The 25,497-nt window shown below is 50.1% G+C and overlaps 1 protein-coding gene across 4 annotated transcripts; it reads left to right on the top strand.

Annotated features, from left to right (window-relative positions):
• Window positions 1–358: 358 nt before the first annotated feature.
• Window positions 359–24,542, top strand: anapc1 (anaphase promoting complex subunit 1). 4 transcript variants are annotated; one of them, XM_037466114.2, is made up of 52 exons: window positions 359–531; window positions 1,303–1,542; window positions 1,662–1,826; window positions 1,935–1,977; window positions 2,072–2,169; window positions 2,301–2,377; window positions 2,490–2,563; window positions 2,691–2,836; window positions 2,921–3,057; window positions 3,155–3,286; window positions 3,387–3,599; window positions 3,674–3,769; window positions 3,900–3,990; window positions 4,183–4,248; window positions 4,327–4,464; window positions 4,537–4,683; window positions 4,821–4,881; window positions 5,455–5,510; window positions 5,842–5,973; window positions 6,052–6,126; window positions 6,352–6,453; window positions 6,533–6,696; window positions 7,688–7,779; window positions 9,075–9,223; window positions 10,017–10,095; window positions 10,403–10,439; window positions 13,941–14,017; window positions 14,103–14,281; window positions 14,511–14,597; window positions 14,682–14,821; window positions 15,140–15,258; window positions 15,338–15,468; window positions 15,550–15,690; window positions 15,983–16,135; window positions 16,217–16,298; window positions 16,469–16,560; window positions 16,680–16,814; window positions 17,254–17,336; window positions 18,334–18,412; window positions 18,551–18,625; window positions 18,880–18,932; window positions 19,010–19,157; window positions 19,426–19,622; window positions 19,750–19,836; window positions 19,928–20,045; window positions 20,292–20,369; window positions 20,546–20,613; window positions 21,014–21,152; window positions 21,274–21,360; window positions 21,509–21,797; window positions 22,184–22,315; window positions 22,966–24,542. In XM_037466114.2, exons 2-52 carry the CDS (start codon window positions 1,327–1,329, stop codon window positions 23,106–23,108), a joined length of 5,898 nt encoding a protein of 1,965 aa, XP_037322011.2. In that variant the 5' UTR covers window positions 359–531; window positions 1,303–1,326; the 3' UTR covers window positions 23,109–24,542. The 4 variants fall into 4 exon arrangements, with proteins under 4 accessions (XP_037322011.2, XP_037322012.2, XP_037322013.2 ...); XM_037466115.2 differs by having other exon boundaries at window positions 19,429–19,622; XM_037466116.2 differs by having other exon boundaries at window positions 13,944–14,017.
• The last annotated feature ends 955 nt before the right edge of the window (window positions 24,543–25,497 follow it).

Below are 25,497 nucleotides of genomic sequence, written 5' to 3' on the forward strand. Positions count from 1 at the left end.
ATACTACTTAATCTGTAATAAACTTTATCAGTTTATTTGTGTTTGGTATTAAACGTGTATTAAATCGAATAAAACCTCAAAAAAGGAAATACTTTAAAGGAAGAGCAGCACATCTATTCATTTGAGAAAGTTGCACAATACAACAACAAAACTCATTCATTGGAAGTTACTGGTTGATATTTTGTTTTAATTTATGAAAGAATAGCATCGTAAAATCTTCACATCGTAACTGAAGGATGCGGGGGAAGAAAAGGGGGATTGATTTACAAATGTAACCGCCCTGAAGGAAGCCGGCCAATCAGCGCCCTCCTCTTCTCCTCCGGGCTGCTGATTGGTCGGCTGGCGCAGGAAGAGGAAGTTGGGTCAGCAAAGATGTCCGCGCTCGTTTGAAAACCTGCAGTAGCCAAATCCACAGATGGCACATGACACGACTTGTTTTTTTTACATGTTGACGACCGGTGTCCCTCAAGACCTGTGCTAGAGGAGAGACAGGGACTCCGCGACAAGAGCCAGAATATTCCATACTATCAGGTTTGCCCCCGAAAACCCCGCAGACAGATTAATAGATTAAACTTACGTCAGCTAGCGTGCTAAACGTCCCGGTAAAATGGACCGGGGGTTAGCGTTAGCGGGCCAGAGCTAATGCCTTTAACCAGAGTGGCCATGCTAGAGGGCAGCTTGTAGCTCACAACTGACTGTCAATATGCTTATTTAAATAACTCACTGCGTCATATTACCGGCTGTCAAGGACCGGACGTCTCGAGGCGACTAGTTTTGGGGTAAACTGTCCTGCTAGCATGTAGCATTAGCCTCGGATGTGATGGACATGGTTCCAGTCGTTACTTTAAAGTGTTGTTGCATCTCTGTTGACTAATCGATGTGAAAATAAAGGAATAAACCGATCAAATCATTCTAATCTGCTTCTTGTAACCGGTGTTTGTGGTGTTTAATGGTGTTTAATTCAGTGTTTAATTCAGTGTTAAGCTAAGTGACCATGGATGCTTTTGTTTTGAAAGGGTTCATCGTAACCACCTCGATCTCCAGAAGCATAAAACAACTGTTAATGCTCTGAATCCATATTTTTTCAGTTTATGGGTTAAGGAATATCCATTTCTGTTCTATCAAATTTTAAATGTTGGATTACAGCATTGACAGTTCATGTCATTCCAGTATTAGCAAAAAAGTGTCAAAGTGAGTGTATACCGGACACAGTTCAACTAGAGTTTTGTCCCCTTTTCAGTTATATATTTGCCCCCCAAGTCACGAAAAAAAAGGTCCTCACGTCCCTCACTTCTTCCCCAGAAATAATGCTGATATCTGGAACTCATGTCGGAAGTCGTGTATGAAGAGACAGCCACGATGATCGCAGCAGGGGAATTGCAGTCGTTTGTCCCGTTCGGCCGCCAGCACTGCAGGAACCATCCCAACGCCTTCAACCTGCAGCTCAGGGAGCTCCAGCCCGCCTCCGAGCTCTGGTCCTCCGACGGGGCCGCCGGCCTGGTGGGGTCGCTGCAGGAAGTCAGTCTGCAGGAGAGAGAGAGGGTGAGATATGACGCCTCTCCCAGGCCACCAAACACCTGCAAAAGAACCACACTGCCCCTGCAAACTGCCCTGCAGAGGAACACATGTTCACACTGTTTTCCATTCGCTGTCCTCGGAAGGAATGCTGGCGGCTGAGGAAGGGCTGCAAGGGAGTCCGCGAGGAGGAGGTGGAGTTTGAGGAGGAGCTGTACGCTGCAGGAACCGTGGTGGTCTGGAGCCAGGGCAGCCGGACCGGAGCCTCCACCGTGTACAAGGCCTTCACCGTGGACGGGCCGGTGCAGCAGGTCGGTCCCAGTCTTAACTTCTGGTGCTTTTGGTCAGTTAGACCTGTGCACACATTGAAGCCGGTTAAATGATAATTGGATTCACCATGTTCTGTATTCTGTCCGCAGGCCTTGTGGTGTAACTTTGCTGTTCCTCAGGACAAGAAAGACGGTACTGAATCATGGAGAAAACCCTTTTTATGCTCATGAGCCCCTCAAGGTGTTTGTGGGTGTGTGAAGCTTTTCTCTGGTGGTGTTCTTTGCAGAAGAGGAGGTTGAGCAGACAGTGTGCATCATCCAGAGCAGCTGCATCAACGTCCACACTGTGACCGGCAAGGACTTCATCGCCCCGCTACCCTTCCAGGTGAGAGGCAGAGATACCTGTTTCTGGGAAAGGAAGTTGAGCCTTTATTAAACTTTGATATCAGAACTTGTTGGAGCTGCTGCTGGACTTCGTCTGTGTCTTTGCTGACCGTCCCCTCTTCTGTCCTCCAGGTCTCTAATGTCTGGGCCACAAAGTTCGGACTTTTGTTGGAACGAAAGAACACAGACGCTCAACTCGGGCCCCCCGGGTATGTACCTATATATATATATATATATATATATACATATGTATATATATATATACACACACACACACACACACACACATCTGAGAGGTAACTGAGCTCTCTTCCTCTACAGGGAGTCTCTTCCCACAGTGTTCAGCATGCTGCATCCTCTGGACGAGATCGCACCTGTTGTGTGTAAACTTGCAGGTACGACACATACACACACGTCAATCATCGTGTAGCCCCGCCCTAAAGCATCCAGAGGTTGCTGCCTGGCTCTGACCTGGTTCTGTTCTTGTTTTGTTACTGGTTGTGGTGCTGTGTGCTGGTCCAGGTCTCTTTGAAGGCTCCCGTGTGCAGTACGCCTCGGACGCCACCATGAAGATGGTGTTCAGCTGCTCTCAGCCCTCCGTGGTGGTCTCCTACGACACGGTGCAGGGGACACACTCGGTCTGGGCCCTACGCAGAGTCACTCAGGACGTGAGGGATCACACACACGCACACAGACACACACACACACACACACACGCACACCCTCACCTGGAGCTTCTTACCGCCCATCAGGAGCGCTCTACGGTCCTGCGCTGCTCGACGGACCCCGTCGGGACGCCGTTGGGTCTGATGGCGCCTGGCTTGCTGCCCTCCCACCTCCGGAACATCTCCCGCCTGGACTCCCCCGGAGGGGGCGGGACGGGGGCGAGGTGACAGTCCATTCCTCACCTCAGAGGTCGTCTTTGTGTTGTGAGCGACCTCTCCATAATCCAGATGTTTTGGTCCTGGTCTTCTTGGCTCCTCCAGTTGTCCCGGTGGCGCCGGCTCTCCTCTCCACTACAACGCTCTGCACGGCCACCAGAGCCGGGTCGTGACCTCGTCTCCTGGGTTTCACTCCCGCCTGCACTCCCCAAGTATATCCAACATGGCCGCCCTCAGGTGAGGATACTTCGTGGTGCACATTATCGTGTTATATTGAGACTCATTATATAACATCTGCATGATAAGAACGATTCTACCCATCCGCCCCACCCCTCAGCCGGGCTCACTCCCCCGGCATGGCGGCGCCTTCGTTCTCCGGAGCGTCTCGCTTCAACACATCTCTGCAGAGCCCTGCCCCACGGCTCCACCACGGCCTCCTGCCCTCCCCCAACAGCACCATCAACGACACCGTGCTGGCTCCGGAGGCGGAGCCTATCGTGCCCGACCTCTGCATGGAGCAGCTGTGGAGCGAGGCGGCCGGCGGTCACAGGTTCGATCCCCCAGGTCTTTGTCTCACGGCTCCTCAGATGAACTCCTGGTGAGGCTTCTTTTGTTCTTTTGTAGGGAGATGAGCAGCCAGGCTTCAAAGGTGTTTCTGACCTCTGACCTCTGTGAGAACCACTACCTGTGCTTCCTGGTGGAGTCCCACCAGCAGCTCAGGTGAGCCGACACAGTGTATCCAGACATGAAGAGTGTTAGATACAGACCTCCCCCCCCTCCTCCTCCTGCGCCTCCTCCCCTCAAGAATGAGCATCACATCCAGGATTTTCACACATCAGTCTTTCCACAGATGTGTGAAGTTCATAGAGAGCAACAACACGTCTCAGCTCATCTTCACCTCCGTCACAACCGTCTCTGCCAAAGACGCCGAGCCTCTGGAGGTACGTTACACTGATTCAAATCTGGTCCCAATCAGGTTTTAATTCTGCACTGACAATAAATTGATACCGAATCAATACCGACATATTGGATTACTCATTCTGTGTGATATTATAAAAATCACCAGTTCATTGTGGTCACATGTGGAGGTTTCTGTGGACATTGTGAGTCATGGAGGTGTTTGTGGTCCTCAGAGCATCGGCGCCATGCTGGTTCTGGAGGCCTGTGGCAGCCTGGTCCTCTACACAGGAGTCACCCGGGTGAGGACCGTCCCAGCTGACCCCTTAGGCCCGAGGTCACGGATGTGAACTAACCCGCCGTCGTTGCCTCTCCCCCAGGTCAGCAAGGTGTTCGTCCCCGGCCTCCTGTCGCCCAGCTTCAACCTGACCAGCCACCTGCCCCTCCGCAGCACGCCGGCGGAGAAGGTTAGCACGCCGGCCAACGCGGGCAGCAGGCACCTCCAGAGGCTGGACGAGGTGCGTTCCTCTTCATTCTCTTCGTCTTCCTCCCCTCTCTCCTCTTAACGTCTCCCGTCCGGGTCTCCTCAGGCGGTGATGCCGTCCCCGGTGACGGAGGCGAGAGGTCTGAACATCAAGCAGCAGCAGGAGGGCTCCTTCCTGGAGGACTTCACCTTCCAGCAGGCCACGCCCTCCATCCACGCCCTGAGGGACCCCGTCTGCAGCAGACTCACCCTGGTGGGTCCGCCTCCTCCAGATGTGTAGAGGCTGTGTGTCATTGTGTTGTGTGTCATTGTGGGTCTCCAGTGGCTGTCAGCAGGTTGGAGCTTTATTTTGGGGTCATTCCCTTGTTTGTGTGCACTTTGTGTTTGTAGGAACTAAGCAGTGGATCAATGCTGAGGATCTCCATCCCAGAGATCGCTACATCAGAACTGGGTGAGTGAGGGAGAGAATAATTCTTTATTTAAATATTGGTGTCATCGACCCTCCGGACAAAGCTCTCTCTCTAATGAAATGTCATTTTCCCCCCCCCCCCCCCCCCCCTGACCTTTCCTACTCGCATGTCCAATTAAGCAGCTGATTGGTCGCATGCTTCCAGAGACACAGCGGCTCTAATTACTTTTTATTTGTTTCCTCTGTAAAGTTCTTCTCATCTGAAGCTCTTCAAAGTAAAAGCTTTCCTTGAAAGTTTTTTTATCCTCTAAACTTCACTTCACACCTCGACTCGGATCGTTTCCTCTCATTTTAACATCATGAATTACAGATGTGTTGCCCTGGAAACGAGCTTTTAACCTTTTGGTATTTGGGGTGAAATCGTTGAATGAGACCGAGATAGAACGTATTCTTTGTTAACAACTAGAATCTAAATAATAAAGTAAACCGCACTGCATCATGGTCCTTCAGAACAAGACCACTTTGTTTCACAAGATGTGAAAGGACTTCCCACTTATTGAGTGAACAGCTGTTACACATCTGGGGAACTTGATGTTTTTCTGCTCTTGGCTGCAGTGAGGAAATGTCTGCAGGCGATCCGCTTCATCCTCCCCAAGGAAGCCGCCATGAAGGTTTGTGGAACTCCTTCTGGATCCTGATGACCTCTCCGGACACTTCTTAAACGATGCGTTGAGTATTGTTAGCCCCAGACCCCCCCGAAGCCCCCTGGGGGGTTTAATGATAATTAAAACTAATGTCAGCCAGAAGCCGCAAGAACCCCCCTCACCTTCAGAGTGTCTAATTTCCTACAGCCCCTGAACACCTCGCTGCATACCCCCCCACAGGACCCACCCGAGCCCGTCATGTGACCCTAAAAAGAGTGAAAAAGGAAAATAGGACGTCGTGTTCAAAGTGAATTATCAAAGAACGATGCTCTTCTCGTTGTTGTTGTTGCTGAGGCAGGTTCTGGTGAAGTGGTACAACATCTACAACGCCCCCGGAGGCCCCTCCCCCCACGCCGAGTGGAACCTGTTTGTCACCTGCTTCATGACGCTGATGGGCTACAACACGGAGAGGCTGCCCTGGACACGGAACGTCCGTCCTCTTCTTCTTTGGGTCTGTCTCTTCTTCATCATGTCTCTCCTTCATGTCCTGTCCCTCTTCTGTCCACAGCTGCATTTCGAAGTACCTCTTTCTCCGGTTATCGCCGCTAAGAAGGCTCGCCCCTCCGACGGGGGCACGGAAGAGGTGAACCCAACACAACCAACAGTTATAATTGATTAAACCTTTTAATTCATTAAACATGTTTTTAAAATAATTCAATAATCAATAGAAACATACAAATCATTTAACATACGTTAAGTAGACTTCACACAATGTTTGTTTGATAAAGTGTTATATTTACATTCTGTAAGCAACAATGTAACATTGAGCCTTTCACTCACTGGTCTCTGATCTGCGTGTCCCCCCCAGGACCTGGACTACTTGTTGGGGTCTCATTACCACCGACAGATGAACCCTCAGTCCCTCTGCCCCGACAACCCCGTCACCACGGAGACCATGAGTCCCTCCTCTGTGAGTCCGTCCTCTCCCGTGTCCCTCATGGCCTCATGTGATGCAGATGTAAGGATGTCCCCCGTGTGCTCTGTCCCAGGACCCCCGCCCTGCGTCCCTGAAGATGGACATGGCGGCCCCCCTCTTCCCTCACGTCCCCGCTCTGTTCTACGTGCTGCACCTCGTCTACGAGGAGCTTCAGCTGGACGAGCTGCAGAGAGCCAGAGCGTCTTCACTGGTGTGTCTGCTGCAGCAGCTGGCCAGGTGTGTGTTACTGTGTGTGTGTGTGTGTGTGTGTGTGTGTGTGTGTGTGTGTGTGTGTGTGTGTGTTACTGTGTGTGTGATGCTGTGTGTGTGTGTGTGTGTGTTACTTTGTGTGTGTGATGCTGTGTGTGTGTGTTACTGTGTGTGTGTGATGCTGTGTGTGTGTGTGTGTGTGTGTGATGCTGTGTGTGTGTGTGTTACTATGTGTGTGTGTGTTACTTTGTGTGTGTGATGCTGTGTGTTACTGTGTGTGTGTGTGTGTGTGTGTGTGTGTGTGTGTGTGATGCTGTGTGTGATGCTATGTGGGGACAGCATGGTGGGGCTGAAGAGTCCTTCTGGGTCCCGTGTTGGTTCGTTCGTGGAAGGCGGTGAAAATGTTTCGCTCGTCACATAATGTAAAAAACACCATAACTCAATGTTTAATATTACTGTGTAGCTTTTAATCTATAGTGTTAAATTACATCTACAAATAGATATAATGCCACTGATTATTACTAATTTAACTAGTGGGGACTATTTTACATTCTGTAAAATCCAACGTCCTCTCCCTCGCTGATCTTTCATCAACACACAGTCTGATGATGGATTAGAAAGCATTGATCGTGATGTAAAGCGAGTCGTGATGACTCGTTGCTTAATTAGAAGTTAAATGTCAGCAGAGCGAGCAGCACGTTCACATTCCATGTCCTGCAGCTCTTAAAGGGCCGGTAGCGACATGACGTACTTCTTCACTTATTCATCCTGCTTATTGGTTCGGCTCCTTTTTGATACTTTTACCGGCTCTTTTTGATCATCTTTTGAGAAAAGAATCAATATTATTATTGTATGTAAAAAAATATTGTTGATACACAACACAAGAACTGCAAAAACTCAAATAGAGAGGGATAATTATTTATTATATATTATTTTATCTTCCAGACATCTCATCTCTTTTCAGTTTTCTCTTTTAAAATCCTCCAAACCAGTAATCCTGTCTCACGTCTCTCTGCAGAGACCTCCAGCTGGACCAGTACGTGGACCTGTACTGGAGAGACTACCCCTCCTTGATCAGCGGCTTCCCCGAGACCAGCATCATGGACCCGGGTGAGTCTCACCATGCTGATGGGGCCTGATGTAGGGCTGCAACTAACGATTATTTGGATAATCGATTATTTGGATATTTGATTATTTTTTCAATTAATCGGTGAATCAAAATAAAGAGAATAAAATGAATGGATAAAAAAACAGCATTAAAAAAGCTTTAATTTCCAACCTTTTATTGTAAAACATTATTATACATTCCAACAATAACAGAATTATACAAGTACAGGTTGCTCTTTGAACATCATAGTAATTTATAAAAAATAAAGAAAAATACAAATCAGAAAATTTAATATGATTTGTTTTAACGTCAGAACTTGTTCTCTACACAACACTCATAGACGCACACACTCAGACACACACCCATGTTCACTTAAAGCTTATACACATACAAATATATTATCAACAATAACTGATATGGGACAAAGCACGAAATATATACAAGACCACAGATTGTGAGTCAAGTCTGGAGTCTGGTGGTGGGGTTTGGTGATGGGGTTTGGTGATGGGGGTGGGGTTTGGTGATGGGGTTTGGTGATGGGGGTGGGGTTTGGTGATGGGGTTTGGTGATGCGGTCTGGTGATGGGGTGGGGTTTGGTGATGGGGGTGGGGTTTGGCGATGGGGTCTGGTGATGGGGTCTGGTGATGGGGGTGGGGTTTGGTGATGGGGTCTGGTGATGGGGGTGGGGTTTGGCGATGGGGTTTGGTGATGGGGTCTGGTGATGGGGGTGGGGTTTGGTGATGGGGTTTGGTGATGGGGTTTGGTGATGGGGTTTGGTGATGCGGTCTGGTGATGGGGGTGGGGTTTGGCGATGGGGTTTGGTGATGGGGTCTGGTGATGGGGGTGGGGTTTGGTGATGGGGTTTGGTGATGGGGTCTGGTGATGGGGTTTGGTGATGGGGGTGGGGTTTGGTGATGGGGTCTGGTGATGGGGGTGGGGTCTGGTGATGGGGGTGGGGTTTGGTGATGGGGTTTGGTGATGGGGTCTGGTGATGGGGGTGGGGTCTGGTGATGGGGGTGGGGTTTGGTGATGGGGTCTGGTGATGGGGTCTGGTGATGGGGGTGGGGTTTGGTGATGGGGTCTGGGTGGATTTACAGCACTTTCAACCTAAATTAAATAGCTGCTTAAATAGCAACAAGTGATGCAGAATGAATAATGAGGCAGATTCATAAAGAGCCTGAATGGGGTTTGGACCACTTGTTGCTAGGCGACGGTCACCACGGAGTTATGGTCCGTACCATAAAACCCACCACGATTCATGCGTTTGTGTCTCTGCATCCTCCCTCTCTCTCCTCAGCTGTGATTGGTCAGATGCAGCGGCCGGCCTTCCTGAGGGCGGAGCCTCCGTGTGTGCTCAGCTGGCTGAGTGGCTGCCTGAGGGGGGAGGAGAGCCCCCCCTTCCCCTGCCTGCCCGACATCTGCCAGCGGACCCGGCTGCTGGTTCTGGTACCGTTTGCTTCCTGGTGGATTTAGTTTCTGTAGATTTTACATTTCGACGAAAAGAAACGAAAGACGACGCCAAGTCTCGTTAGACGGACAGAATTATTTTAGATGCTGTCACCCCAACAAGTAGGAAAGAATAAATAATGATAATCACAATTCAGCAAAATAAGGTAGAAATAACACTATAAATACTGTAAACTGATGTTTACTGATGTTTTTGGGAAGGTGACATGAATCAAGTTTCCTTGGAGGGAAGCTGGTAAAATTTGTCTGGATCAAAAAATATAATCAGCAAATTAGAGCAGAAGAGATTTGAGATGAAGACCTTTTTTATTTGTCTTTATTTGTGAAGCAAACAAAGAGCAATAATGTGTGTGTGTGTGTGTGTGTGTGTGTGTGCGTTCCTCTGGAGATGATGACTGACGTACACAGTGTGTCTGAGAGGCAGAGCTTCCATTGGAGGCTGAGTCATAATAAGATAAATCACATCTGAGGCCTTTTGAAAGTGAGAAATGAGATGGACACAAACTCAGTGGATGATTCAGAGGCTCCAGTTTGTAGATTTAAAAATAATTTATCATATTCATGAACATAAACTAATAATAATCTATAAGTCGGTTTGTCTCTTGTGTTTACTCTTAAAAACATCTTTTCAAATGAAAATATAAAAATATGTTCCAAAACATAAACAGAAAACAATAAATAATGACATAAATGAGTTTGTTCTTTCTTTCAAGATAATTCCTGTGTTTTATGAATCAGAATCAATGACGTCTGTGTGTTTGTTTCCTCTCAGAGTTACGCCCTCTACATCCGAGGAGATGAAAACGCTTCTTCTACACAAGTGTCAAAGTACCTGACCAAGCTCTCTGCAGGTGTGTGTGTGTGTGTGTGTGTGTGTGTGTGTCTCTTTTCCACTGACACACGAGTGCTCGTTTGACTTAATGGGCGTAGATATATTTTTATATATTAATGTTTTCAGAAACCACTCAAACGAAGTCCTTCACTCTTGAAATGTCGCCTGCGTTTAATCTGAAGCTGAAGAGCTTTCTTCTTTTCTTTAACAACCAATCGGTGAAGCTGTGAGGGTTTATGGAGATGAGACGACAATCACTTCACGAGAGAATGAACCTGTTGACCTGTCTGTCTGCCCCCCCCCCCCCTCACATCCCCCCCCCTCAGGTCAGAAGTACTGTACCAGTGAACCTCACCAAAGAAGGTAATTACGCTCTCAGCAACAAGAGCTTCATGTTGTTTACAGTCTGTTTGGTAGAAAAGTCATAATTAGAGGTGTGATGTGTAAAACTAATTTACTGCGCCTCCTCCTGCTTTACTGTGTCTCCTCCTGCTTTACTGTGTCTCCTCCTGCTTTACTGTGTCTCCTCCTGCTTTACTGCGCCTCCTCCTGCTTTACTGCGCCTCCTCCTGCTTTACTGTGTCTCCTCCTGCTTTACCGCGTCTCCTCCTGCTTTACTGTGTCTCCTCCTGCTTTACCGCGTCTCCTCCTGCTTTACTGTGTCTCCTCCTGCTTTACTGTGTCTCCTCCTGCTTTACCACGTCTCCTCCTGCTTTACTGTGTCTCCTCCTGATTTACTGCGTCTCCTCCTGCTTTACTGTGTCTCCTCCTGCTTTACTGTGTCTCCTCCTGCTTTACTGTGTCTCCTCCTGCTTTACTGCGCCTCCTCCTGCTTTACTGCGCCTCCTCCTGCTTTACTGTGTCTCCTCCTGCTTTACTGCGTCTCCTCCTGCTTTACTGCGCCTCCTCCTGCTTTACTGCGCCTCCTCCTGCTTTACTGTGTCTCCTCCTGCTTTACCGCGTCTCCTCCTGCTTTACTGTGTCTCCTCCTGCTTTACCGCGTCTCCTCCTGCTTTACTGTGTCTCCTCCTGCTTTACTGTGTCTCCTCCTGCTTTACCACGTCTCCTCCTGCTTTACTGTGTCTCCTCCTGATTTACTGCGTCTCCTCCTGCTTTACTGTGTCTCCTCCTGCTTTACTGTGTCTCCTCCTGCTTTACTGTGTCTCCTCCTGCTTTACTGTGTCTCCTCCTGCTTTACTGCGCCTCCTCCTGCTTTACTGCGCCTCCTCCTGCTTTACTGTGTCTCCTCCTGCTTTACCGCGTCTCCTCCTGCTTTACTGTGTCTCCTCCTGCTTTACCGCGTCTCCTCCTGCTTTACTGTGTCTCCTCCTGCTTTACTGTGTCTCCTCCTGCTTTACCACGTCTCCTCCTGCTTTACTGTGTCTCCTCCTGATTTACTGCGTCTCCTCCTGCTTTACTGTGTCTCCTCCTGCTTTACTGTGTCTCCTCCTGCTTTACTGCGTCTCCTCCTGCTTTACCGCGTCTCCTCCTGCTTTACTGTGTCTCCTCCTGCTTTACTGCGTCTCCTCCTGCTTTACCGCGTCTCCTCCTGCTTTACTGTGTCTCCTCCTGCTTTACTGTGTCTCCTCCTGCTTTACTGTGTCTCCTCCTGCTTTACCGCGTCTCCTCCTGCTTTACTGTGTCTCCTCCTGCTTTACTGTGTCTCCTCCTGCTTTACCACGTCTCCTCCTGCTTTACTGTGTCTCCTCCTGATTTACTGCGTCTCCTCCTGCTTTACTGTGTCTCCTCCTGCTTTACTGTGTCTCCTCCTGCTTTACTGCGTCTCCTCCTGCTTTACCGCGTCTCCTCCTGCTTTACTGTGTCTCCTCCTGCTTTACTGCGTCTCCTCCTGCTTTACCGCGTCTCCTCCTGCTTTACTGTGTCTCCTCCTGCTTTACTGTGTCTCCTCCTGCTTTACCGCGTCTCCTCCTGCTTTACCGCGTCTCCTCCTGCTTTACTGTGTCTCCTCCTGCTTTACCGCGTCTCCTCCTGCTTTACCGTGTCTCCTCCTGCTTTACTGTGTCTCCTCCTGCTTTACTGTGTCTCCTCCTGCTTTACTGTGTCTCCTCCTGCTTTACCGCGTCTCCTCCTGCTTTACTGTGTCTCCTCCTGCTTTACTGTGTCTCCTCCTGCTTTACCGCGTCTCCTCCTGCTTTACCGCGTCTCCTCCTGCTTTACTGTGTCTCCTCCTGCTTTACCGCGTCTCCTCCTGCTTTACTGTGTCTCCTCCTGCTTTACCGCGTCTCCTCCTGCTTTACTGTGTCTCCTCCTGCTTTACCGTGTCTCCTCCTGCTTTACCGCGTCTCCTCCTGCTTTACTGTGTCTCCTCCTGCTTTACCGCGTCTCCTCCTGCTTTACTGTGTCTCCTCCTGCTTTACCGCGTCTCCTCCTGCTTTACTGTGTCTCCTCCTGCTTTACCGTGTCTCCTCCTGCTTTACCGCGTCTCCTCCTGCTTTACCGCGTCTCCTCCTGCTTTCCTGCGCCTCCTCCTGCTTTACCGTGTCTCCTCCTGCTTTACCGCGTCTCCTCCTGCTTTACTGCGTCTCCTCCTGCTTTACCGCGTCTCCTCCTGCTTTACCGCGTCTCCTCCTGCTTTACCGCGTCTCCTCCTGCTTTACTGCGTCTCCTCCTGCTTTACTGTGTCTCCTCCTGCTTTACTGTGTCTCCTCCTGCTTTACTGCGCCTCCTCCTGCTTTACTGCGCCTCCTCCTGCTTTACTGCGCCTCCTCCTGCTTTACCGCGCCTCCTCCTGCTTTACTGTGTCTCCTCCTGCTTTACCACGTCTCCTCCTGCTTTACTGTGTCTCCTCCTGATTTACTGCGTCTCCTCCTGCTTTACTGTGTCTCCTCCTGCTTTACTGTGTCTCCTCCTGCTTTACCGCGTCTCCTCCTGCTTTACTGTGTCTCCTCCTGCTTTCCTGCGCCTCCTCCTGCTTTACCGTGTCTCCTCCTGCTTTACCGCGTCTCCTCCTGCTTTACTGCGTCTCCTCCTGCTTTACCGCGTCTCCTCCTGCTTTACCGCGTCTCCTCCTGCTTTACCGCGTCTCCTCCTGCTTTACTGCGTCTCCTCCTGCTTTACTGTGTCTCCTCCTGCTTTACTGTGTCTCCTCCTGCTTTACTGCGCCTCCTCCTGCTTTACTGCGCCTCCTCCTGCTTTACTGCGCCTCCTCCTGCTTTACCGCGCCTCCTCCTGCTTTACTGTGTCTCCTCCTGCTTTACCACGTCTCCTCCTGCTTTACTGTGTCTCCTCCTGATTTACTGCGTCTCCTCCTGCTTTACTGTGTCTCCTCCTGCTTTACTGCGTCTCCTCCTGCTTTACTGCGTCTCCTCCTGCTTTACCGCGTCTCCTCCTGCTTTACTGTGTCTCCTCCTGCTTTACCGCGTCTCCTCCTGCTTTACTGCGTCTCCTCCTGCTTTACCGTGTCTCCTCCTGCTTTACTGTGTCTCCTCCTGCTTTACTGTGTCTCCTCCTGCTTTACTGTGTCTCCTCCTGCTTTACCGCGTCTCCTCCTGCTTTACTGTGTCTCCTCCTGCTTTACTGTGTCTCCTCCTGCTTTACTGTGTCTCCTCCTGCTTTACTGTGTCTCCTCCTGCTTTACTGTGTCTCCTCCTGCTTTACCGCGTCTCCTCCTGCTTTACCGCGTCTCCTCCTGCTTTACTGTGTCTCCTCCTGCTTTACCGCGTCTCCTCCTGCTTTACTGTGTCTCCTCCTGCTTTACCGTGTCTCCTCCTGCTTTACCGCGTCTCCTCCTGCTTTACTGTGTCTCCTCCTGCTTTACCGTGTCTCCTCCTGCTTTACCGCGTCTCCTCCTGCTTTCCTGCGCCTCCTCCTGCTTTAAGGTGACCGATGGTGTCCTTTGTTCAGCAGGTGCAGTGGCGAGCAGGAGAGCTCTTCCAGGGAGAGTCTGGCTGAGCAGCTGGTGGTCTGGCTCACCTCAGAAGGTAAGAAGGTCTCCTCTCCTCGATGGTTCGGGTCCCTTTCTGACCGGTCTTGGTAACGCCCCCCCCTCCCCCCCTCTCGGGCCAGGGTTCACGCTGAAGGACTTGGACTCGGTGCCCTTCGGCGTGGCCCTTCCCATCAGAGAGGCCATCTACCGCTGCCGCGAGCAGCCCTGCTCCGATTGGTCGGAGGAGGTGTGTCTGCTGATTGGTCGACAGGATCTGACCAAACAAGCCCACAAGATGACGCTGGCCAAGACCAGAGCTGTGAGGAGGACCGGAGCTTTTAGACAACTGGTCAGAGACCTGCTGGACACACAATATGTATTCAACCACTGCTGTGTGTGTGTGTGTGTGTGTGTGTGTGTGTGTGTGTGTCTGTGTGTGTGTCTGTGTGTGTGTCTGTGTGTGTGTCTGTGTGTGTGTGTGTGTGTGTGTGTGTGTGTGTGTGTGTGTGTGTCTCTGTGTGTGTGTGTGTGTGTGTGTGTGTCTCCAGTCGGTTGGCTCAGGTCTGTCTCTGGAGCCTCCTGCGGCCTCTGAGGCAGACGAGGAGGAAGACGGGATGTCGGACATCATTCAGGAGGTGAAGCTGATCGCTCTGTTCCATTGGACATCCTCTAGTTGTTGTTGTTGTTGTTGTTTATGTTGTCCTCGCGGCCTCCTCCAGGTCACGGGGCTGATCTGGAGTCAGGATCTGAGGGTCCAGGAGGTGAGGAGGCTCCTGCAGAGTTCCAGGCCGGTCCGTGTCAGTGTGGTCCAGCTCCCGGAGGTCTCTGACCACGAGTACATCGAGGAGAAGGAGAACAAGTGAGTGAGTGTGTGTGTGTGTGTGTGTGTGTGTGTGTGTGTGTGTGTGTGTGTGTGTGTGTGTGTGTGTGTGTGTGTGTGTGTGTGTGTGTGTGTGTGTGTGTGTGTGTGTGTGTGTGTGTGTGTGTGTGTGTGTTAGAATATAACATGTTGTGGTTCAACCCAAAAATCAAAACCCAAAATAGACCAAAACAAAGCTTACACATTATGAGTGTTTTATGCTTCAATCCCGCAGAGGAACATCAGTTAGAGACGTATTCTTTATCTCTGTAGCTTCACTTTGTCTTGGTCTCTTCACGCGTCCTCGTGTCCCCTCAGGCTGCTGCAGCTGTGTCAGAGGACCATGTCCCTGCCGGTGGGCCGAGGCCTCTTCACCCTCTTCTCCTACCAGCCGGTCCCCACCGAGCCGCTGCCCGTCCCCAAACTCAACCTGACAGGTGAGGTCAATCGAATGAAGAATCCAACATTCCTGGCATGTTTGCGTGTCTTTAATCCACTAAATGTGTGTGTCTGCAGGCCGCGCCCCCCCGAGGAACACCACGGTGGACCTGAACAGTGGAAACATCGACGTCCCCCCCAACATGACCAGCTGGCCCAGCTTCCACAACGGCGTCGCTGCTGGCCTCAAGATCGCGCCGGCCTCTCAGGTCAGTGGCCCTCATCCATATGAAAGGAGACCTCCGTGGACATTGTGCGGTAGACCCTTGTGACCTTTGACCTCCGCTCAGGTGGACTCGGCCTGGATCGCCTACAACAAGCCAAAGAGCCCCGAGCTCGCCAACGAGTACGCCGGGTTCCTGATGGCGCTCGGCCTCAACGGACACCTGACCAAGCTCGCCACGCTCAACATCCACGACTACCTCACCAAGGTACACACACACACACACACACACACACACACACACACAGGGGCTAATGACAGCTGTCCGTCACGATGAGCCGGTGGACTCACCACAGTCACAGCTGTCTGGTATTGCCTTTCACACTGTGGTCTGATGCCATTGTGTGATGTCATCAGCTGAACTGTGTGTGTGTGTGTGTGTGTGTGTGTGTGTGTGTGTGTGTGTGTGTGTGTGTGTGTGTGTGTGTGTGTGTGTGTGTGTGTGTGTGTGTGTGTGTGTGTGTGTGTGTGTGTGTGTGTGTGTGTGTGTGTGTGTCCAGGGCCACGAGATGACCAGCATCGGCCTCCTGCTGGGCGTGTCCTCGGCCAAACTGGGCACCATGGACATGTCCATCACGCGCCTCCTCAGCATCCACATCCCAGCCCTCCTCCCCCCCACCTCCACCGAGCTGGACGTCCCGCACAACGTGCAGGTGAGTCATCGGCAGAGGGCCACACGCACACACACACACACACACACACACACACACAGTGACTGGATGTGCTCTGCTCAGGTTGCGGCTGTGATCGGCGTTGGGCTCGTGTACCAAGGAACGGGACACCGACACAACGCTGAGGTGCTGCTGTCTGAGATAGGTGTGTGTGTGGGCCCCACTCTCGTCTCCTTCTCTCCCCCCCCCCCCCCCACACTTGTCTCGTCCTCATGTCCATAACAGCAAAACACAATGAACCTTTGAACCCCGGTTGTGCGTTACCATGACAACCTGTCTCCAAGCCTCTGAGCCAGTGTCTGCGTGTCCCCGCAGGTCGTCCTCCTGGTCCAGAGATGGAGTACTGCACCGACAGGGAGTCCTACTCTCTGGCTGCTGGCCTGGCTCTGGGGATGGTCTGTCTGGGGGTGAGTTGTTTTTTATTTGTTTACACTTTCATTTCCCTCCTCTTTCTCCCACTCGCATCTCCTCTCATGTCCTCCCCTGTCCTCTCCTGTCTCCCGTCTCTTGTCCTCCCGTCCTGCAGCACGGCAGTAACCTGATCGGGATGACGGACCTGAACGTCCCGGAGCAGCTGTATCAGTACATGGTGGGGGGGCACCGCAGAGCTCAGGCGGGGGCCAGCAGGGAGAGACACAAGTCCCCCAGCTACCAGATCAAGGTAGACGGACATCAGGGGACAAGATCAGCTCCAAAGAAATGAGGGACGAAGCATCAGATCCAACCGTCATTTCATGTTGATTTGATTGAAGTTTATTATTATAACCGTCATCCTAAAAAGAAAAATCAAATGTTTTTCTTTTACTTTGCCATTATATTTATTAGTCATTTTAAGGGGGGGGGCTATTCATAAGAAAACACCATTTAGCTGACAGATAAAATATACTATTTTTATTGGCATTATTATTTTTAACACCATAAAAATGTGCTTAAACTAGAAATAGAGATTCAACTTTACTTACATTTTAACGTTAACTTCAGAGGTTTCAATAAAAAACATTAATTGAAACGTTAATGTCTCTCCAGATGTTAACTTTCAGATTATCCACCTGCTGTCTTGCTAATTATGTTTTCTTTTTACACGTGGACGTTTTCTTCAGGAGGGGGACACCATCAACGTGGACGTGACGTGTCCTGGAGCCACCCTCGCGCTCGCCATGATCTACCTGAAGACCAACAACAGGTGAGGGAAGACGGACCAGCAGGGGGCGACTCCTCTGCTCCCATAGACGTCTATGAGGAAATGACTCTACTTCTGTGTAGTGACCAGCAGGGGGCGACTCCTCTGCTCCCATAGACGTCTATGAGGAAATGACTCTACTTCTGTGTAGTGACCAGCAGGGGGCGACTCCTCTGCTCCCATAGACGTCTATGAGGAAATGACTCTACTTCTGTGTAGTGACCAGCAGGGGGCGACTCCTCTGCTCCCATAGACGTCTATGAGGAAATGACTCTACTTCTGTGTAGTGACCAGCAGGGGGCCACTCCTCTGCTCCCATAGACGTCTATGAGGAAATGACTCTACTTCTGTGTAGTGACCAGCAGGGGGCGACTCCTCTGCTCCCATAGACGTCTATGAGGAAATGACTCTACTTCTGTGTAGTGACCAGCAGGGGGCCACTCCTCTGCTCCCATAGACGTCTATGAGGAAATGACTCTACTTCTCTCTTGATTTATTCCCTCAGTAAACATTGTAAACATGAGTTTATGGTCTCAGTCTCTAGTTTCAAGTCTTCTTCAATGTGGAGTCAAACGGACCATAAAGAGGGGATGCTTTAGGGCGGGGCTTACACTGTGATTGACAGGTCTCTACCAGAAACACATGCAGTCTCTACGTCCCCCTTAGTCCTAATATGGTCACTTCCTGTTGACTGGTTGGTAAAAAACAAAGTGGCGGTGGATGAAACAACAAACTCAATGTGATTTTTCTTCTTTTTCTCATTCGTTCATACTTTTTAAAACATACTTATCTACAAAGGGTGGCGGTGACATATTTACAGCGTCAGTGTTTCGTGGGTCTGATTATCACCCATGTGAGCGGCGAGCAGAGCGCCCTCAGGAGACGCTCCTCGCTATTGGGGGAGACGTCCCCGTCTCGTGCGATGCCGCCTGTCTATTGGCTGAGAGGGTTGAAGGAGGACATTAACACCTCCTCGTCTCTTCCTGGTTCTCTCCCTCAGGTCCATCGCTGATTGGCTGAAACCTCCAGACACCTGGTTCCTGCTGGACTTCATCAAGCCGGAGTTTCTGCTGCTCAGGGTGTGTGTGTGTGTGTGTGTCTGTGTGTGTGTGTGTGTGTGTGTGTGTGTGTGTGTGTGTGTGTGTGTGTGTGTGTGTGTGTGTGTGTGTGTGTGTGGTCCCACCTCTTCATAAACTGGTCGCTCTTCTTTTTTCCAGACTCTCGCTCGCTGTATCATCATGTGGGATGAAATCCTCCCGAACACCGAGTGGGTCAAAAGCAACATACCCCAGGTGAGAAGACACACACACACACACACACACACACACACACACACACACACACACACACACAGCATCACACACACAGATCATTATGGAGAAAACATAAGTGAAGTTGCAGACTCTGCAACAAGTCACTGTGACTTGTGATGGTTTTTATTTTTTGATTCAGTCCATCAAAGCTGAACAGTCACTTTTCACTGGTTCAGAACCAGTCCTGATCCTCTAAGTGAACCAGTCTTGTCCTGATCCTCTGTGTTGTTCAGATCATGAGAGGGACCTTTGACCCTTCAGAAGACATCAACATGGAGACGATGGCGTGAGTGTTTTTCGTTTGACGTGGTGCTGCTGCTGGTCTCCCGTAGTGTTACTGACCCCCTTTCTGGTTTCTCTCAGACAAGCCCAGGACTACATCACCGCCGGCGCCTGCATGGCGTTGGGTTTACGCTTCGCCGGCTCCGCCAACTCGGACGCCTTTGACTGCCTGTACGAGTTGGCCAGGACCTTCATGAAGATCATGTCCTTCGCCGGCACGGCGGCCGCCGTACGTTTCCTCTCATTTAACGTCCCTCATTCACCGCGTGGCGCTCTGAGCTCCTCAGTGGAGCTATGACATCATGACCGCTTCATCTGAGGCCCACAGGTCATGTGACCATCAATCAGAGAAGCTGAGAGTTGATACAACTTCTCACTCTTTGGAAAGATGTTGGATATAAAGGTTCTGTTGATTACCAACCGGACTCTTATTTTGAAATGTAAAGATGGAGGCCGGTGCGGCGCTGCTCACTAACGGCTCGCTGTGGCTCCCTCAGCAGACGGGGTACTACAACCTGCAGACGGGCCTCTCCATGGTGCTGCTGGCCATCGCCATGGTGATGTCCGGCACCGGCAACCTCAAGGTGCTGCAGCTCTGCAGGTTCTTCCACCGCAGGACGGGAGGCGAGATGAACTACGGCTTCCACATGGCCCACCACATGGCCCTGGGGCTGCTGTTCCTGGGGGGGGGCGGGTGAGCCAGCAGCACTCACCCACCCCCTCTTCACTCACCCACTCACCCACCCTCTCTTCACTCACCCTTCACCCACTCACTCTCTCACTCTGTTCTGTTGGTTCAGTAGTTTTTCCCTCTCTTTCAGATACACACTCAGCACGTCGGACTCTGCTATCGCCGCCCTGCTGTGCGCCCTCTACCCACACTTCCCGGCCCACAGCACCGACAACCGGTGAGGCGCACACACACACACACACACACACACACACACAGAAGGACACGCCCCTCGCGGATGACCTCATCAGGTGTCGATGTGTCTGCAGCTACCACCTGCAGGCCCTGCGGCACCTGGCCGTCCTGGCTGCAGAGCCCCGCCTGCTGGTCCCCGTGGACGTGGACTCCCTGAAGCCCTGCTACGCCCTGCTGGAGGTCACCTACCAGGTGAGTCCAGCGACTAATGATGATGATGTCATCACTGATCTGAGGGCAGGACTAATACATGGAGTAGTTCTTTGTTTAGGGGACTAAAATTAGTTTCTGCTAAACACTGAAAAATATAACCAATGATTATTCTGTGTGCATCTATACGTGTATTTATATATCAGGAGTTTTAATAACTTCAGGACGACTTCATGTTTATTTGTGTCATAAATAAACATAATGAATTGTGCGTTTTTGCGTTTCCAGGAGACTAAGTGGTACAAAGAGACGACGGTGGAGCTGATGGCTCCCACCATGCTGCCCGAGCTGCACCTCCTCAAACGGGTAAAGGACACACACACACACACGTATGTATATCCATGTGTGTAAGTTACATGTACGCTCAGTGCAGCTCCCTCTCTGCTGAGGGTGACTGGAGAAGTTCTGCACACAGTACAAACAGCATATGAATCAAACGCACCCTGAGCTCTGAGTCTGTGTTGTTGTGCTCGTGGGTTCAGGTGAAAGTGAAGGGTCCGAGGTACTGGGAGCTGTGTGTGGACCTGAGCAGAGAAACACAGCATCTTCAGTAAGTGCTTCAGAACCAGTGAGGCACACACACACACACACACACACACACAGACACACACACGTATAGAGTCCTTCCTCTCAGCATTGTTCCCTCCCCTTTCATATTTGCATATTTTACTCCAAACAATGAGTGAGTCAGAAATTTGTGAAATGCGGAATAAAACAGTTCTAATGACTTTTATTACTAAATATCCCAAACAAATGAATTGAAAAGAAGCCGACAAACCTGAAAGAAAACAAAAAAACGTGTGGCAAAGTATCTAGAAGTGACTTAATTTATTCAGATACTGACATTATTTATCTAAAAAGTGACATTATTATTCTACACTTAACCTGATTTATGAACTCTGTGACATCACGTATGGACTCTTGGTCCTGATGGAGGCTCTGTCCCTCAGGTCCATCCTCTCCAGAGACGGGGTTCTGTACGTGAAGCTGAGGGCCGGCCAGCTACCCTACAAGGACGACCCTCAGGGCTGGAAGAGCCTGCTGGCCTCCTCCGTCAACCAACGGGCCTCCGGAGTCAGAGCCTTCAAGGTGAACACCACCAGGTGGAGGCTCTGCAGTAGAGACGCCCCACCGTGGAGGATATGTTGCTTTTGTTTGTCTCTTAGTTTTGAGGCGTCCCCTGACTGTTCCTCTCTACGTCTTCTCACAGCCTGAAGCCATCTCCACCTTCACCTCAGAACCCGCCCTGGTCTCCTTTGCTGAGTTCTTCTGCAAAACATCAGAAGAACTTCAACAGGTGAGTAAAACCTTGTTTCTCATGACAGGTGAACAAATGAACTGCACCCTAACGTGATGATACGAGTAATGAGTTACATAAAGATACATAAAGATATATAAAGTTATATATATGTGTGTGTGTGTGTGTGTGTGTGTGTGTGTGTCAGAGAGACGACACCCTGGTGCTCTTCTCCGCGATGCTGTATGAATGTGTGACGCAGGAATGTCCCGAGATGCTTCCCACCTACATCGCCATCGAGCAGGCGGTGGGCGCGCTGCGTCGGGGGGGCGCCCCCCCGCAGACCTTCCCCCTGTGGCAGATGCGCCTGGTGGTGGAGCTGTGGGACGGGCGGGTTCGGCGCGGCGCGGCCACCCACCACGACGCGCTGATGACCTCCGAGTTCCTGCCCGTCATGAAGAACATGGTGGACGTTGCGCTGGACCGCTGGCTCACAGGTGAGGAGGGAGGTGGAGGAGGAGGAGGGAGGTGGAGGAGGGAGGTGACTTCAGACTAGAAGTACGGCACAAGTACCAGGATGTTCTGTCCGTTTCTGACCCACAATCCTCAGCAACAGGGTCAAAGTTGAAGGGGCGTTGTCATGAGGAAGTGATTCACTGTGCTCCCCGCTGTCAATCACAATCTCTCAGGAATGGGGCGTCACGTCTTTACTAACAAGTGTGTGCACTTCTAATGTGAATAAACATCGTTAATATCAGGTGTTTTATAATAGATTCATGCATTTCTGTAGTACATAAACGTTTTGATTTGTGAAGTGTTTCTAGTACATTTATGCATTTCTGACCCATTAAGGTGGAAACATCTCTTGTGTTTTCACTTCCAGACAACAGCTCCGTGCTGAGGTCCTACATGAGGGGCGAGGGCCTCCCCATGGCCGCCCGGTCCGTCATGCTGGCCAGCTTCCTGGTCTACCGCTCCATCCCAAGTCTGACAAACACACACACAACGCTGGAGGGTGAGACGCACAAACACGCAGATATGCGATGCTAACATTAGCTGAGCTTGTTTGTCTGATGCTAACGTTAGCTGAGCTTGTTTGTCTGATGCTAACGTTAGCTGAGCTTGTTTGTCTGATGCTAACGTTAGCTGAGCTTGTTTGTCTGATGCTAACGTTAGCTGAGCTTGTCTCTCCGATGCTAACGCTAGCTGAGCTTGTTTGTCCGATGCTAACGTTAGCTGAGCATGTTTGTCCGATGCTAACGCTAGCTGAGCTTGTTTGTCCGATGCTAACATTAGCTGAGCTTGTTTGTCTGATGCTAACGTTAGCTGAGCTTGTCTCTCCGATGCTAACGTTAGCTGAGCTTGTCTCTCCGATGCTAACGCTAGCTGAACTTGTTTGTCTGATGCTAACGTTAGCTGAGCTTGTTTGTCCGATGCTAACGCTAGCTGAACTTGTTTGTCTGATGCTAACGTTAGCTGAGCTTGTTTGTCCGATGCTAACGTTAGCTGAGCTTGTTTGTCCGATGCTAACGTTAGCTGAGCTTGTTTGTCCGATGCTAACGTTAGCTGAGCTTGTTTGTCCGATGCTAACGTTAGCTGACCTCTGACTTGTTTCACTGGTGCTTTTGCACGAGGCGTCTGAAGCTCCTCCCTCTCTCCCTGCAGGCTGCAGCTCCCTGGGGGACTTGTTGTGCCGTAGCGCCCGGTTGCGGATCCCGCTCAGGGACCTGCTGAGGCTGGTTCCGGTCCTGCTGGGCTCGACCTCTGGAACTCATGGTGTGCCGGGCCTCCCTCTGCAGGCCTTCTGATCCACGAGGGAGGGTCTCAGGGGGCCTCCTCACGCCTCCAGAGGTTCTGTCTGCACCTTCCAAACAGCTCCTCAGCCTCGGATTACTAACGTTATACTTTTTTTATACGTTTTTTGACTTTTCGGGAAGGTCTCATGTTGAGAGGACATTAAAAGGGAGAAGGAGCCGTACTCATCAATACTGTGTTTTATTTTCATCGAAGTACACAATACACACTACACGTATACTGTTAATCTGACTGATGTCAGTCTGATGTATAACGTCGGTCAGATGTAAATCTAATCAGAGTCTTTCTGGTGGTTGATGTGACCTCACATCTCCCACCTCCTCGGAGCAAATTGTTACGAAGGCTGAATGTTGACAAACCGATCGCAGAAATGTTGATTAAAGAAGTAACTTCTCGTCAGAAAAAGTCCTAAAATTACATTTCATGACTTCAATGTAGTAGTATTTTTAAACTTTAAAGCCTATAAGGAAGGACGTGGCTTTGGTGCTTTTTGCTTCCGTCTTCCGGTGTAACTGAGACGCTTCAGTGAGCCAGTGAGATTCCATGTTTACACACCATGATTATATGATTCAATCCATTTTATTTTCTGGCATAAATCTCAAATTGGCCTCAGAGGGCTCTACAGTCATGTGACACCCTCTGTCCATAAACCCTTTGATGTGGAGAATAAAGGGAAGAAACCTTTAGTATTACACAGTTATACACAGATGATCTCCTATGCGTTCTTCATCATCATCATCCTCATCATCTCCAGCTCGTCTTCCTCTAAGTTAATACATTTATGCCTTTTAACAGTAGATATTCAAATGAATTATATTTGGTGCATATGAAAGTGAACTCTTCCAAGTCGCCACCCTGAATAAATGAAATCCTCTTTGGCCCGCACTGCATGCTGGGAAATGCTGGGCCTCCGAGGATCAGACGAAGGAGCCGTCGGAGCCGATGAATGAGTGAGTGAGTCTGTACAGAATTGATTGATTATCCAAGGCTGTCGTTATCGACATCACATGAAACGTGTTGAATCAGCCCCTAAAGGACCAAACTGAAGAACCTGCACAATACAACAAAGACCGGGTTTGGTTCCAGACTGAGAACTTTTCAAATCAGTTCTAATCCAGTTTAGGCTTAAGGTTTATTAAAAGGCAGGAGTCATAAATAACTGCTGCTCAGAATGAGAGTATCAACATGACTGCTTCATTGAAGCTGAAATATTCCCCATTCAACAGGTTTCAGGGAGACAAAATAGATCCACTTAGTTCATTTATAAAACCAGCTTTAATTCCCCTATTTGTTGCACAGTTGGTTTGAACCTTTATGAAGTGATTTAGTTGACGTTGTCGGCTGTTTGCTTCGCTGCTTTGTGAGAAGCTGCAGTTTGTCATGAAGGTAAAGAATGGAACAGTGAATAAAACCACTCGGTCACTGTGGTCTTAGTGAGTGTTTTTATTCAAATCAAACATTGGTTACAAAGGTTTCTGCTTCATCACATGTTCCCCACTAGTCGACATCTAGGAGAAGACCAGCAGGCTGCCTGTCATCCAACGGGGGCCCACAATGCAAGTCATGACGTCATGGACCTCTACCTTGTTTTGGTCTCTGTGAGGACACCATGTGAGATGATGCTTCATGATGAGATGATGATGTGATGATGTCATCTCAGTGTTTCTTTCAGTTCACATCAGCCGAGAAGAAAGTCTCCTGAATCCAGCTGTGTGTCCATGAAGAGTAACCAGTCTATGGGTCATCCTATGGTCTTCAAAGATCATCAGTCTATGGGTCATCCTATGGTCTTCAAAGATCATCAGTCTATGGGTCATCCTATGGTCTTCAAAGATCATCAGTCTATGGGTCATCCTATGGTCTTCAAAGATCATCAGTCTATGGGTCATCCTATGGTCTTCAAAGATCATCAGTCTATGGGTCATCCTATGGTCTTCAAAGATCATCAGTCTATGGGTCATCCTATGGTCTTCAAAGATCATCAGTGGGTGATGATGACTCCAGCTAAAGCAGAGATCGAGACGGAGAAACTTTTACTCCTTTGTGCGTCAGAGAGGGACAGACATGTGAGGACAGACCCTGGGGTCCAATCTGGACCAGATGTGTCTCCAGGACGCGGCTGGGGCCTCTGTCTGCTCCAAGGTGATGAGTCCAAAGGTCCCATCAATTAACTTTATCTTTCTTTAAAGGAATAAAATCAAGGAAGCATCTGGGGACTGAAGGGAGGAGCCTGAAGCTCCCTAGTGCCGAGGGGGGAGGAAGTGACGGCTTCCGGTAGTAACACCTCTTCCTCTTCCTCTTCCTCTTTGAAGACCTGCGATGGGTCGCGTGTGTGTTTTTTTTTTACTTTAACGCATCGTGGACTCACTCCACCACGTCAGC

This window comes from Pungitius pungitius, chromosome 13, assembly GCF_949316345.1.
Source record: "Pungitius pungitius chromosome 13, fPunPun2.1, whole genome shotgun sequence".
NCBI lineage: Eukaryota > Metazoa > Chordata > Actinopteri > Perciformes > Gasterosteidae > Pungitius > Pungitius pungitius.